This window comes from Vipera berus (genome assembly GCF_964194415.1).
Source record: "Vipera berus genome assembly, chromosome: 7".
Taxonomy (NCBI): Eukaryota; Metazoa; Chordata; class Lepidosauria; order Squamata; family Viperidae; genus Vipera; species Vipera berus.
The window spans coordinates 61437348-61452878 of NC_138209.1; the positions used below are offsets into that span (position 1 = coordinate 61437348).

At 35.9% G+C, this 15531-nt stretch overlaps 1 protein-coding gene across 1 annotated transcript in view; it reads left to right on the forward strand.

Annotated features, from left to right (window-relative positions):
• Window positions 1-9022, forward strand: part of GUCY1B1 (guanylate cyclase 1 soluble subunit beta 1) — a 95281-nt gene extending 86259 nt beyond the window's left edge. The window contains exon 14 of the mRNA XM_081332733.1: window positions 986-9022. Within this exon, the coding sequence (XP_081188859.1) occupies window positions 986-1009 (24 nt within the window). The 3' untranslated portion in view covers window positions 1010-9022. The remainder of the gene's footprint in view (window positions 1-985) is intronic.
• Window positions 9023-15531: the final 6509 nt, after the last annotated feature.

Below are 15531 nucleotides of genomic sequence, written 5' to 3' on the forward strand. Positions count from 1 at the left end.
AAAATGCCAACTGATTAAACATTAATTTTAATCTTTTCCCCTCCTGCATTAGAATTGGTATTTATTTAATGTCTAGTCCTATTGATATCAGACAATTTACTGTTTTGCACATTATAGTCAAAAGCTCTTTTTACACTGCTTACGCTTTAGATTTGTTTTCAAAAATGGTCAGAACACCCAAGATGGTTCTGACTCTGAACAGAAAGGATGGATTCTGTGCTTATTTAATTGCCTTGACTTTTAAAGTTACCTAACTGCTGATGTGCTTCAAGTTTCCATGGCTAGGAGGATTTTTTTTCTTTAAAGCCAGTCATAAAGTAAACTAAACCATACGAGGTTCAGAACCCAAAATAGCAATTTGAAGTGGCATCTTTTTTTTTTTTTAATAATCTGAATGTTGGAAATAACAAGGACGATCTTTTTCAGATGGAAGCTTAAAGACATAAAAAAACAACATAAACTAAGAATCAAGAGAAAAGATAGAGAGTAAGAAGAAAATAGGGGTTGAAATGCAAAAAGGTATAAAGAGAAAGAAAGGAAAACATAGATATATACAAAGAATAACTTCCAACTTCTGCCATTCAACTCTTAGTAAATCTATTTTCAGGGTCACAGTATAATATTAAATTGTTATCATATATAATGGCTGCAAAATAGCATCATTCTTGGAAGCAGTAAATAATAAATATCCAACTGAGAGATAAGTAAACAAGATTAGCCTAGCCATCATTAAAAGAAATAGAATCTAATGCTTTGATGTATTATCGAGAAAGAATTAACTCACATATTGCTCTATCCTTTCAGACATCACACAGATTCGTATCACAGTAGGTAGGTTGCAGAAAAATACCAGTAATTCTAGTGCCTTATGAGGAAAAAGAAAATGTTTCAAACTATTTAATTTCTATAGTTCATCAATTAAAATATATTTATATATTTATTGCAGTACCTTACTTTTTAAACTTTTTTTTTGCATGCCTTCAAGGAAGTAACACATAATGATAACTGAGCCAGGTGAAAAGCTGGAGAAGAACAGAGTGAACCCTGTCCGGCCGTTTATCTAGCCTGGCAGTATAAGATATGATTGCAGTTGCTTCAATTTTATGTCCAACTCCACAATAAGCAGCAATTCTTACATCAGGTTTCCTACTTTTGCTGCTTTTTGTTCAGTTTGTATTTGATATTATAATATTTATGCTGTATATGTGTTTCAAGATCTTTTGTCTTCTTTCCCGAGTTATGAACATAAATAATCCATGCAAATGCTTGGTAATCATAAAATAATATTTCACACATGTGCTTTTCATCTCTATATTTTGTGACTAATCATCATGATCTTTAAGCTTGTGTATGCATTTTCTATATAGAAGAAAAATGGAGGTATTTAATGTTAGGTTTATGGAAATAAATACCAATTTCTACTCTAAGCTAATCATATTATTATGCATAAGTTATTAGACCTTTTATGTATATAACTGGTTTAAATATGTGTGTAAATTAGGGATGGAAAGACTTTCACAGAAAAAAATTAAATGCCCTATTTTAAGTCCCACACTTAGAGCAGATTTTTTGGCCCCCCATCTGATTTATTTTGGAAGCATATCTCTATGAATATTCATATCTATCCAATATGTATGAAAAAGGGCCATTATACAAATCAGCAGCAAACTGCTTTAAAAATGTTGCTTTACAAACATCCATGGAAAAACATATGTTAAAGGAAATTATAGTATATGATTGTCAGTATGCTTTGAAAAGGGACACGGTGGCTCAGTGGGTTAGGACGCTGAGCTTGTCAATCAGAAGGTCGGCAGTTTGGCAGGTCGAATCCCAAGTGCCACGTAACAGAGTGAGCACCTATTACTTGTCCCAGCTTCTGCCAACCTAGCAGTTCGAAAGCACATAAAAATGCAAGTAGAAAAATAGGGACCACTACGGTGGGATGTTAACAGCGTTCCATGTGCCTTTGGCGTATAGTCATGCTGGCCACATGACCATGGAGACGTCCTCGGACAAGCGCTGGCTCTTTGGCTTTGAAACGAAGATGAGCACTGGCCCCTAGAGTCGGAAATGACTAGCACGCATGTGCAGGGGAACCTTTACCTTTACCTTTACCTATGCTTTGAACTATAAAAATTATTAACTAGTGAAACACATTTGGATTTTTAAAAATCTGGTCCTTTCTTATGTAGCCTTTTAAAAAGTCCTGTTCTTTTGGATAATTTCACTTGTATCAGAGCACTGAAAGTAATTATATTTTCATGATATGTCCCTAAAACCTCAGAGCATAGATTTCATATGTACTGTAGTAATATTTTATCCTTCCAAGCTTATAATGGCAAGAACAAGAAAAAATTATAATTCTGTTTCAAATTGCATCCGAGTGGATGATGCTGTTCTGCAAAACATCTTTTCTACTGTTTATCCATAAGTAAAACATTTCACATGTGAGTAAGTAGTAAAACCTTTCAAATCACCTTCATTTTATTGCTTAAAAATAAAGTTATATGTGGGTGAATCAGATTCATCATGTGTTCATATATAATCCAATGGAAACATAATGCTTATGTAAACTGCATTTATATTTCTATGAAGTTCTGATTATTTATCCATATTCCAAATATGTCAAATAAATATATAATAAATATAGCTTAGGTATATTGTAGGGAATAATATATCAGTTTAAATTAATTTGATATTTAAATATGTATTAGATATAAATAAATAAATCATGATGATAAGGCCAGGCGGGAGGTAGAATAGAGTTGCTGTCATGCAGAAGACTCAGATGGTTTTCTGACTTTTTGATTGTGAGACTTTGTGTAGTTGCATTCTAGGGATCAGTTTGGATTGTAGTTACTGCACTAGCCCTCCTGCCTCAGCTGTGTTAACTACGGTGTTTTCCCCAAAAATAAGACCCAGTCTTTTTTTCCCCCTCCAAAATGGGCACCAGGTCTCACCTCGTGGCAGTGGCACCAACAACCCCACCCAGTTGGCCCACTAATTCTGTGGCGGCTTGCTGCTGCTCATGCGCATTGCCCCCGGCCTCCATTTCGCCATCAGGGGCCTTCAGGAAAAGATTAACTCATGCAGTGCCATGGGCCTCCAGGAGGCACTGTGCACGTCAATCTGGAGCTCAGCTCTTTGTTGCAGAGGCCTTTCTGGAAGGCCTCTGATGACAAAATGGAGGCCAGGGGCACTGCGTGCGTCAATCCAGAGCTCCATTCTCAGCTGCAGAGGCATTTCCTAATGCTGATGGCGAAATGGAGCTGGGGGTGACACGCGCATGAGCGGCGGCAAGCAACCACAGAAGAAGTGCGCTGGTGAGGCGAGACAGGTGTTGGCATGGGAGACCTGGTTGTAATAGTAAGTGGGTGCAGGGCACATGGGGTAGCTCCACCCCCACCCAAGCTTGATTTTTAGGCGTGAACCTGGCCCTAAAACTAGGAAATATTTTTGGGGTAGGGCTTATATTAGGCCCACCTCCAAAATTAAGCTAGGGTTTATTTTCAGGGTAGGGCTTATTTTTGGGGAAACATGGTATTTCCTGTGGCAGAGCTTGAAGTAGTGCAATTTCCCAAACTCAGGCACTACCCCATGTGTAATCTGAAATGGCTCAAAAGTGACTCAAAGGTTCATGGCCACCATAACTACCATGAGCTTAACCTAGGTCATCAAGGACCCAAGATGTACTGATGGTCACATGCTAGAGCTGGCTTTTTTTTGTGCTCAGAACACTCTTACAGTCCCAAAGATGCTTTTTCACAAGGCAACTGGACTTTATTTGAAGACGTTTTGCTTCTCATCCAAGAAACTTCTTCTGGGGGAATGGAAGGATTTATTCTCCTTGCAGACACCTGGTTATTCTTTTAGGTAGTCGTTGAAAACACCTGGAGGTTTATCTGTGTCATCAGGGTCACCTGAGTAGTGCAAATGGGCGTGGAGCCTTCTTGGAACAGTTGAAAGGACTATGTTGTAGACTGGAGATAGATGATGCATCCCTCTCCCTCTGTTGAGAGAGGGCTGTTCAATTTTGACTTAGATGGCCTCCTCTTTGACCCTTCATTCAAATCAGTGGTCTTCTCTGTCCAAAATGTGGGCTTTGTTGTCTTCGAAAGAATGGCCTTTGTCTTTTAAATGCAGATGGACTGCTGAATCTTGTCCCAATGGGTTTGTTATCTTATGTTGTGCCATGTGTAGGAGAACAAACTCATCAGGACAAGATTCAGCAGTACATCTGCATTTAAAAGACAAAAGGCAGCAAAGTCTACATTTTGGACAGAGGGGACTGCTGGTTTGAAAGAGAAGTCAAAGAGGCCATCTGTGTCAAAATTGAACAGCCCTTTCTCAACAGAGGGGAAGAGATATGACATCATCTATCTCCAGTCTAAAACACAATCCTTTCAACAGTTCCAAGAAGGCTTCACACCCGTTTGTATTACTCAGACCCTGATGACACAGATAAACCTGCAGGTGGCCTCAACGACACTCTAAAAGAATGCAAATGACTAGATGTCTGTAAGGAGTATAAATCCTTCCATTCCTCATCATCCAGTCAGAGTGGAAGAAGCTTCTTGGATGAGAAGCAAAATGTTTTCAAAAAAATCAAGACAGTCCAGGTGCCTCGTGAAAAAGTACCTTTGGGACAACTATAACCTTGATGATTGAGAATCTCCATAAACACTCTTGCAGCTTTCTGTTTAGGGACCTTATGGATCATCACTCCTGCTCTCCGGAATAGCATTCCTGCTGAGATCCACTTAGCCATGACCTTGTGTCCTTCAGGAAAACATCAAAAACTTGGCTTTTCCAGCAGGCCCTACATCAAGGCAATTGATAAACTGCTTGAATGGCTACTATTTAAATACTGTATTCTTCAATTGCTGACATTGTTGTACTTAATGTTGTGTTGTTTTGTTTAAAGATGCTTGTAATCTATGGTACATTGCCTTGAGTCATTTCAGATAGCAGTCTATAAATTATACACACACACATACACACACACACATATATATATATACACACACACACACATACACTTTATTCTTAATATTATATATACAACCTGCTTTATTTTTTAAAAAAATTCTAAATTAGTATATAATCAGAATATGCACTATTTCTAATGGTAGACCTGATAAGCTGAATTTTCTAAATCCCTGAAATTAAGGATCAGGTACTTGAATTATATGAGCAATATTTAACCCTCAGTGGCATTCCTGTAAATATCATTTTTGCAGCGATCCAAACAGGAGGTGACTAGAGCATTTGTGACCTGGAGCAGGAATGGGTGCAGTTGACACACAATATGAAGTTCTGCAAAGACACCTGTGGCCATAGCTATCCCCTGCATTTTAAGCAGAACTAATGAGTCCAAGAGAACCTCCAAGAGATCCATGGGGCCCAAAATCCACAGCTACTCAGTCTTGGTAGGGTTAAGCTGAAGACTTTTTTCCCCTCCATACAGTCTTTACTTCAGCATAGCACAAATTTTGAAACAGACCAGTTGTCATTCACCTATTCAAGAACTTGATTCTGAACCTGATGTATTCTTTTTCTGGACTTTAATGAAACTGATTTCTTAATCTTTGTGTGTATTTATCACGGCTTCTGTAGTGGTTCATGGAATGCCAAAACAATCTTAAATACATTCAACATTAAATATCTCTTGTATGTACCATAGCAACACTATTATGGAAATTGTCTCAAACTCTGCATCTCATATGCATTCCTCCAAAGGGTAGTTTTTATAACTCTTCAGAAGTACAGTAAAGTGGAAGAGGATTCAGTATCTAAGGGTAAGCTGTTTTCAGAACCCCTCATTAGAAAGGCCAAAGTTCTACTGTGCTACATTGGATAATGTGGTAGCTCCATCTAAATGAACAAGCAAAAATCTTTTGGCATTGACATAAAGCACTATGGTAAGCAGAAGAGTTGGGGGAAATACTGGATTTAATGTAAAATGCTAAGCATCCTGTCATACAGCATCACAGTCTGGTTTGGAAGCATCACTGCTTCAGACAGGAAGGCGGTGCAGAGAGTGGTGAGGATGGCCAAAAAGATCATTGGCAGTTCCCTCCCTCCCATCCAGGACATAGCACAGAAGCGTTGTTTGAACAGGGTCCGTAAGATTATCTGGGACACTACTCATCCTCTTCACAACCTGTTTTCCTTGTTGCCTTCTGGGAGGAGGCTTCAGGGTATCCGTAACAGAACATCCAGATTCAACCATAGTTTCATTCCATACAGCATTAACCTTGTGAACTCTCAGGCTTCCTCCTTCTGTTATATATTCAAGTTGGGCAGTATTTAATATTTTATTGTTATATATATGTAGGGGTGTGGGTCTATACATATGTTGTATATAGTATGTTTTAGGTGTGTGTCATGTATGTGTTTCACTTTGAGAGCAGGCAACTAAATTTCATTTTTGATGTGTGCCATTGTGCCCACAGTAAAAAATGACAATAAAGATTATCTTATCTTAATTCAGCCACTGACAATAAGATCTAGCATGTCGTCATTTCTTCCAAGCACAGGTAGTCCTCAACTTACCCTAGGATGCTTAGCATTATCAAAATCATGTGACTCTGCAGCTGCACCTGTGTTTGATTAGCCTCAAGTGACTCTTGACTTTGTGTCTCCTGTGACTGACATTCCAGATTCACTGGAGTTTCTTCCTTAACCTCTGAGTCATCTTGAGACCTGGCCATCCCTGACTGCATCACCTGTATGTGTTGATATATCTGACATATTTGTGGTATGGTCCTGGATGCAGGATTAGTCCATAACATCAAGGCATGTTCTGCTTGCAGCAAGGGACAAAATGGATTCCTTTCCTCCATTTCATCTGCCAAGGCCAATCATACTGGCTGAATCTGAATGTCAATGAGATAGCATCTACCACCATTTCTTAGGGTGAAGACTACCTGAAGTGTTACAAGAGAAACCAGGTAGTACATTCACCTCTCTTCCATCTAGTCCACCACCAATTTTGCCAGTTGGCTGCTTCTTCCAATCTCTGTAGCAGCAATCATGACAGCATGCAACATAAGTGGAGAGTAACTTGTAGAAATACAATGTGAGAGTGCCTGGCTTTTGCTCTGCGCTTTCTTCTTTAGGAATCCATCTTAATCTTATTTATGATGCATTAAATCAGGGGTTCCCAAGCAGGGGTGCTTGCACCCCATGGGGGTGTGAGATGATATTTTAGGGGGTGCGAAGACTTGGGTTTTCAAAATTATAGTGTATATGCATAATTCATTGCTGTTATTTCAAACTTTTGTAAGGAGTGAGAGAATATATCAGACGTGTTCTAGGGGTGCTGGGTATAGAAAAGGTTGGGAGCTGCTGCATTAAATGAAGAGGGCCAGAACAATATATGCATCTTGAGGGAGATCTCAGGAGGAATGACTGGATGCAAATGCCAGTGTTCCTGCTAGTGACCCACATCCAGCAGCTGCTGACTGAGGAGGCAACTTCATATTGCACATAGGCCACGTTACAATAGGCCTAAATTGCACAGAGGCCACATTGCAATAGGCCTAAATTGGATGCATGATAGGATGTGAAAAGTGCAATAGGAGATACTGTTTATTTGCTTTCCCAAACCATGTCTTTCAGTTTGGACAAATGTGGAAAAATATAATAGTAGAGAAAATGGAAGGGTGCTATATCGCAAGCTAAAATCTAAAATTCCTCAACTGCAATTAGAACCGAAAGGCATTTTGGATTATTCTAATATACAGATTATTTATAAATACGAATACATAAATCAATAATTTGCTTACCCTTAATGTCATTTAGGTTCTTGGTGAAAGGATTTTATTGTGCTTATGATTTTAGTATGTTTAAGTTTGACATTAGCAGCTATTTTATATATAGTAACCATTTTATATTGATACTTGATCATGTAATTGATATTGATATTGATCATGTAATCATTGTTTTGTTATTTTGTAATCATTATTTTGTAGTCAATTGCCTGAGCAGATGCTTTATGTATATTGGAAAAGTAAAAGCTTCATGTTAAACATACACGAGATTGCTTATATGAAAAGAGCACAGTAAGGGGAGGGGGAAAGGAGTTACAGATGGAGCCTGGGTTGCTGTGTATGAGTCACCATCTTGCAATTATTTTTTCTGTACCTTTTCGTTCCTGATACAAAGACCTGATCTTTTTGTTTTGGAAAGGCATAAAAGGTGGAAGACATCTTTCCTGGTTGTTGCCTTTATTCCTTTACCAGCCATGAAGAGGAATCAGGCAACCCTTCTCTGTTTTGATCAAAATAAAGTTGTAATTCTTTGCTGAAACATCGGCTCAGGAGTTTCTTTTGGCTCTTTTAAATCCCTGAGTAACACTGGGACAATTGGGAGGCTAAGTGGAAAACCTTACATTGGTATGAAAGTGTAAATTTAGAGAGGAAAGCCTGATGTTGAAAACTGCAAATATCACTTCCTTATCTGCCTCTATTTTTAAAAAGTCATTTCCCCTCTGCTTTAAGAAGTTCTAAGGAAAACCACATTCAGTTTATTTTCAACAGTAGATGTTGTGACAATAACATGCAGAGGTAGAACAATTAAAATTACAAGTGGCATAGCAAAAAAGAGAGAGAGAGAGAAAGAGAAAGAAAGAGAGAAAAATCCCAACCCTTGATCTTCATTTCCAAAAAAAGGACTGTATTACTGTTAATGTAATGCTGTAATGGTGTCATCCAGTGTGTTTGAATCTTTAAATTATTTTTAATTTAATATTAAAAAGGAGCAAAACAGGAAAACACAAAGAGGAGGAAATTACAGAAAAAGGAGGAAAACAAAAGACAAATAAAACCTCAAGCATGTATGTTTTGTATTCTCAGATATTAAAGAAAGCAAATCAAAATTTAGTGTTTTGTCCAGACTAAATCCAGTATGATGTTACTTTTTCATTGTACAAAACCGCTAGTCCCCATCTTAGCTACATTTGCTGGGATTTCCAATACTGCAAATATAAAAATAAATCTTAAATTGGTCTCACACTCAGTTATAAATGATAACTGAGATGTTAACATTCTTCCAAAGTACTTGCAAATAACTGGTGTTCATTAACAATGCTCAGTAACTATCTTTGAAATACTATAGATTAGAATACTCCAAAACCTATTTCAGAAATGTGATTCAGAGGTTTTATATACTGCTAATGCATTTGGAAAAAAGTATATATATATTTTTAAAAAATGTTTAATTGGTTATATTGCATTTCTGCAGTTTTAAGAAATCTAGTTTCTTGCAATAATTTAAATGGTTTTAAAACAATTGAAAAATGTAAAGTATTAATGCCTTTATAAAAAATTTACCTGTTTTAAAACTGAATATCTCAAAATGTAGATTTATTAAGTGATAAGGATGAACATTATACTTTCATCCTTACTTTTCCAAATATATATTTAATGCCTGAAATACTAAAGAACTGTGACTAAATAGAAACCAAGCTTTAATCATAATATTGGAGGAGGTCACAGAATAATTTTCTAATTTTGTAGAATAAAAAAAATAACACCTAAAAGCAAACTAACTATGGCTATAAGTTTTTTAATACAATCAGTTTTATAATAATTTATCTAATCAAGACAGACAGATGGATGCAGATACCATATATTAGAACAAATAGGAAAGCTATTTGGGTGACTTTGGGTCTCTCTCTCCCCCTCTCTCTCTTGCTCCCCTATCTCATAAGGTTGTTGTAAGGAAAATAGGAGACAGAAGTATTAGAAATGTTTACTGCCTTAACCTTTATATTAAAAAGGATTTAAAAAATACAAAAATACAACAACAGCAATAATTAAATAATCTGATTCAAAGTGTTGTATTATAGCAATATATTTTGATATATTAAATCTTATATATGTTCAGCATATCATAACAATTTATATTTTCTTCAACTGCTTTTGTGCACATCAGTTGCCTATTAATACAGATCAAATGTTCTGATAGCAAATCAAACAAAAAAGGAATTCATTCAGGAATTCATTACTACAACATTCCAGGCTCTGTTTAGATATCTCCAGCAAAGAAAAATTCACAACCTGTTGAGCAGACTTTTCCTGTATCCTGCAGCTATCGCTGTTAGAAAATTTGTGGGTTTCACAAGCATAACAGTATGTTTTCAGTTATTTTTATGTGCAGCACTATATTAAATATTAAACTTTTAAGATGGAAGGAAGGGAGGGAGGGAGAGTTGTTACTTTAGTATATGGCTCTCCTCTAATTTAGATAGTTGAACTGCTAGGATCAATATAGATTTTTGTGTAGCACTCATTTAGTTCCCTGTCCAGAATGAATTGGATCTGGGAATTGTATTGCATTTACTAGGATGTGTCATAAACAGCAAATAAAATAATACAAGATTAAAATAAATATCAAAATCAAAACAGAACTTCTGGGGTTTATTGTGAGCATATACAGCATCTTAAACATCTTTTATAAACATTCATGGTATCTCAATAAAACAGTGCCCATGTCTTAAAAGAAGTGAATAGTATGTTATATTCTATAACACAGCACTGCATGAAAACAATTCTGATTGATTTTGTATAATCTGATGACATCACTGAATAGTCCATTTTTCTGCAATTCCACAATACCAAAATAATTGAAGTGATAACACAAAAATATCTGGTTTCATATTTATAAGTTCAGAGAAACAGAAAGAGTTCTTTTTATTTTGCTCAGAGTATCATTCTTTCTTTCCTGTTCCCATTGGCCTACACAATATTTTTCTTTCCCTATGGCTTCTGATAAATAATGGTATGTATCTGGCAATCAAAATTGCACATATAAATCAAAACATTAAAAGCCATTTCCTATAAAACAAAATATAATATTGTAATAAATAACTGATTCATGAAAAGATTTTAAAATTTACTACAGTATCTTCCATAAACTAGAATGATTTTTATTGTTAGCAAAAATTTTATTGTTATCAAAGGGTAACATTCAAAGAAAGTTTTAGATCTGAGTTTTAGATATCCTGACAGTTAGAACAATTAATCAGTGGAACAACTTGTTTCCAGATGTTGTGGGTGCTCCAACACTGGAGGTTTTTAAGAAGAGATTGGACAACCATTTGTCTGAAATGGTATAGGGTTTCTTGCCTGAGCAGTAGGTTAGCAAGTGCCTCAATTTGAATGGCAATTATGTCGAAAAGTAATGTAATGTTGTAGTTTTTTTAATGTGTTCTGTATCTGTGAATGTCTATCATTGATAACCAGACGTTTATTTCCGAATTTCCCTCATATAATGTAATAAATATATAAATAATATCATATAATATAATGATATGATATAACATAACATAACATAACATAACATAACATAACATAACATAACATAACATAACATAACATAGCAGGACCTGTGGAATGTCAGTTTCAGGAGACACAAAGTCACGCATCACTTGAGGCTGATCAAACATAGGCATCACCTGAGCTGCTGGAGAAATCAGAGGGTGATGACATAAGGTCTCCAAGGCCCTGCACCTAGCAAACAGAGAGTAGAGTACAGAAGAGGTCTTCTATAGGCTCCTCTCTTGATTAATGTTCCCTGGTTGCAATCTTATTTAAGAGGCAGCACTAGCCCATAATCCCTTGTTGGAAACAACCATCTGATATTTGGTTGTTATATGATGTTTGTGTGGATTTTGCTGTTAAATTTTGACTTCTGGACTATCTGACCTTATTCTTGGAACCTTGGACTGGACTTGGACTACACACTCTTGTTAAAGAAAACCATTTATGTAGTTTTCTGTCAGAGATTGTTTTGTTTTACATTTTATGCATCTCTAACCATGAGTCAATTCTAATCTAAAACTAATGCAATAAAAATATTATTACAATACATTACAATAAAATATTACAATATATACATTACAATATATATTTATAAAAATACTGATGCTATAAAATTAGTACAATAAATATTATTGTATACAAATATAAGGAAACAAAAAGACCAAAACATATGCTTTCCAGCAGGCTGCACTCGGATCAGCAGGGATTAACACCAGACCAAAAAATGAAACAAAAAACATTAATCAAGGAACTATCAAGGAGCAAACCACACCCTATGAACACTGGCATGGCAAACTACTGAATATAAACAGAGCAGACCACACATTTGCTAGCCCTGGTGATGTTACCTGGTCAGGTAATGAAACATCTGCAAGCTAACAACCAAGCTCAAGGAGCACCAAGGACTCCATAATGCTCAGGTATATGGGACATCTTTTTTGCTTGTCTGTTTGAACTTTGGGAGGGAAGCACTTGCTGTGCCATACCTGAATAAATGGGAATTTGACAGCCAGTTTGGTATAGTGATTAAGGTGTTAGGCTAAAAACCAGGAGACTGTAAATTCTATTCTGGCTTTAGGCACAAAGCCAGCTGGGTGACCTTTGACTAATCATTCTTTCTTAGCCTTAGGAAGAAGGCAATGGCAAATCACTCCTGAAATCTTGGCAATAAAAATGCAAGGACTTTTCCAGGAGGTTGACATTGTCCACTACTTTAGGTAGTGAACACTGATTTAAACATACATATTCACAGAAAGAGAAAGACAGAGACAGAGTGAGAGTGAGTTATATTAAAAACCAAGTTAGGAAACACCATTGAATTTGTGTAACACAATGGATTCTGTGAATCTTCAAATGCTGTGTCTATAATTATTCATGAGTTTCAATATATAATTCATTTTGTCTGCATTGTGTTTGTTTACACAACTGAATTTCAGAGAATGCTGAATTGTCAGTCATTATCAACAAAAGAAAACCAAAACTGTTTTGTTGTCACACCATTACTGACTTGACTACATTGTTTGCAGACCCTTCTAAAAAAAGATATTACAATTCTTATTCCAAATAACAATTCTGCTATTGTTTATATCAGCCATCTCTCTAGTTGTTTGGGAATTCTCAGAGTTGGGAAGAATGCCAAGCATCAGATACTGATGTTACCTCATCAATATCTGCAATTGGGAGGATTGAGCCCTTTCCAGTAAATATTTTTCAAGAATGGATAGAAGTAGTATCTTCATTTTTCTGTACTATGTAAGCTTCTAAAAATTTTCTGCCATGACTCACTGTTTTACTTTACTAAACTAAAGTGGTGGATACATTTCTGTAGGTTGTATTACATTTAACAAGATAGTTATTTTCTGAACCAGGCAAAAAAAGAATTTAGCACTTAAAAGCTATGACGTGCTAGTTGGCTTCAATACATATACATAATTACAAATAATATTTTAAGATATATTAACAGTTTGCAGTATTAAACACACCAACATCCATGCTAGGTGAGATTTTCATTCCATCTGGTCCAGTTTCTTATTTCCACAATGACCAGTTAGCTGCTTTTGAGAAACTTGTAAAAAGACAATTGGCTTTTTCTCCTTTGCTTCATATTACCATCTCAATTATATTTCCTTGAACTATTATGATCCTGTCTTCTTTCCTGAATTTATATAAATCCTTTTAAGTCACCTAAAGTGGTGGCCATTTCCTTACCTTCAGAAACCCATTTCTAAGGACTCCAGTTTGCAAACTGACCAAGGGACTGAACTATTTTCATGTAAAACTTTTCCACAATAGATAAAGTATAATTTCTTTTCTTGTCCTAAATCTGCTAACATTCAATTTATGGCTTATCAAAAGTCAAGGCAGGTGCCGGTCTGTCTCAAAGTGTAACCATTGTCTGTGTCAAAGTAATTTGACTTCTCTCCTGATAAGAAAGGAGACACAATTTTGTTTCACAAAATCACTTTAAAGAGGCACTTGTATGGCCTCTGAAGCAAAATATCCCTTTTGAGATCTTCAGCGCCTCATGAATAAGCTCTGATCTGACTTTGTTTTTATGCAACAAGTACTGGAAGAAATAATTGTAATTTTGACCCCACTATGTGTAAGTGTTTATAACTTTATAATTCTTATCACATGTATCCTTAGTTGTCTTTTTTTGTCCTTAAACTAAGAATTCCAATAGGTCTTTTTTCCTAAGGGTCAAAATATAAGTTCGATGTGAAGCAGCTGGAAAATATTTCAATACAATAGCACCATCAGTTTATATCAATACCAAACAAGAACTACCTTTATTAGCTGTTCTGGTGAAATTAGCGGAATGCATTTCCATATTTATTGATTCCATAAATGAATAAAAGTCATTCCTACAATGTGCCATGCTTTTTTAAAAAAATGCTAAGAATTGAAAGAGAAAGATGAGTAGGACATCTGCTGGCAATACACTGTAATTACAGATACTTAAATTTACTTCATTTTAGCTACATATTTTCCTCTTGTTATCCCTGAAAATGTGTGCATAGTATCTATATATTAAATGATGTTTATAAAAGACGTCACTAATGACATTCTTTAGACAGCTGTTATTATCTGCAACTGCATAAACCGGATATCTGAGCACAAAAGAACATACTTTTGTAGTAATTAATTGCTTTAGGAAACAAATGTATTAAAATAAATTCATTTCAGAAGAATAACTGAATAAAAAATGCATATTTCAGGGAAAGTTCTACCTAATATATAAATATACATTTTCTTGTTTTAAAATATATCAATAAATTAATATATGGAAATGAACCAAATTTAATCTAAATTTTCCTGACCAAAAAAATATATGGTTAGGTAGAGGTCTTACAGTCTTACAGTCACAGATTATTAAGCAAACTCACATAGTGGTTTTATTTACCTGGCCCACTTAATCAGGATTAATCAAAATTTACTTGATCCTTTTCTTAGATTGACATGACATGCTTAAGTGTACACTAACCACATCCTGCTGATCATTATTCAATAAAACTATCTAAAGATCTATGTTTTGCAGTGATATGAATTAAATACTTAAGGTAAAGAAAGATATGGAAAAAACAAACAATATAACTATGCTATAAGTTATCACTTGAAGCTAAAAAGTAATGCAACACATCAGTAAAGCAACATTAGGAACACAGATCATAAATAATTAAATCAGGTCCAAAGCTTTCACATGCTGTTGAAAAGATTATAATGCAAGTTTGGGGAAAATCCCTTTGTTATCAGGCATTTTTCAGAAAAAGGGGGTTACAACTGAAAAAGTCTCTTCATTGCAGCTACCACTTTTAATAATTAGATTAGATTTAGATTTATAGATTTATATACCGCCCTTTCCCGAAGGACTCAGGGCGGTTTACAGGGCATTTTAAAATCACACCAATACAAAATACAAAAGTTAAAAGGCAATTAAAAAGATTAAATTATCCCTGAAAATAAAACCCCAGTTAAAATTCTCAGCCTGGGCCAGAGAGCTCAAAGAGCCAAGTCTTCAGGTCCCGGCGGAATGAACGCAGGTCAGGGGCAGTCCTGAGCTCCACGGGCAGCTGGTTCCAGAGGGCAGGCGCACCCACAGAGAAGGCCCTCCCCCTGGGTGTTATCCGCCGGCAATCTTTTACCAGCGTCACCCTGAGAAGACCCTCCCTGTGCGAGCGCACTGGACGAAGGGAACTTGATGCTG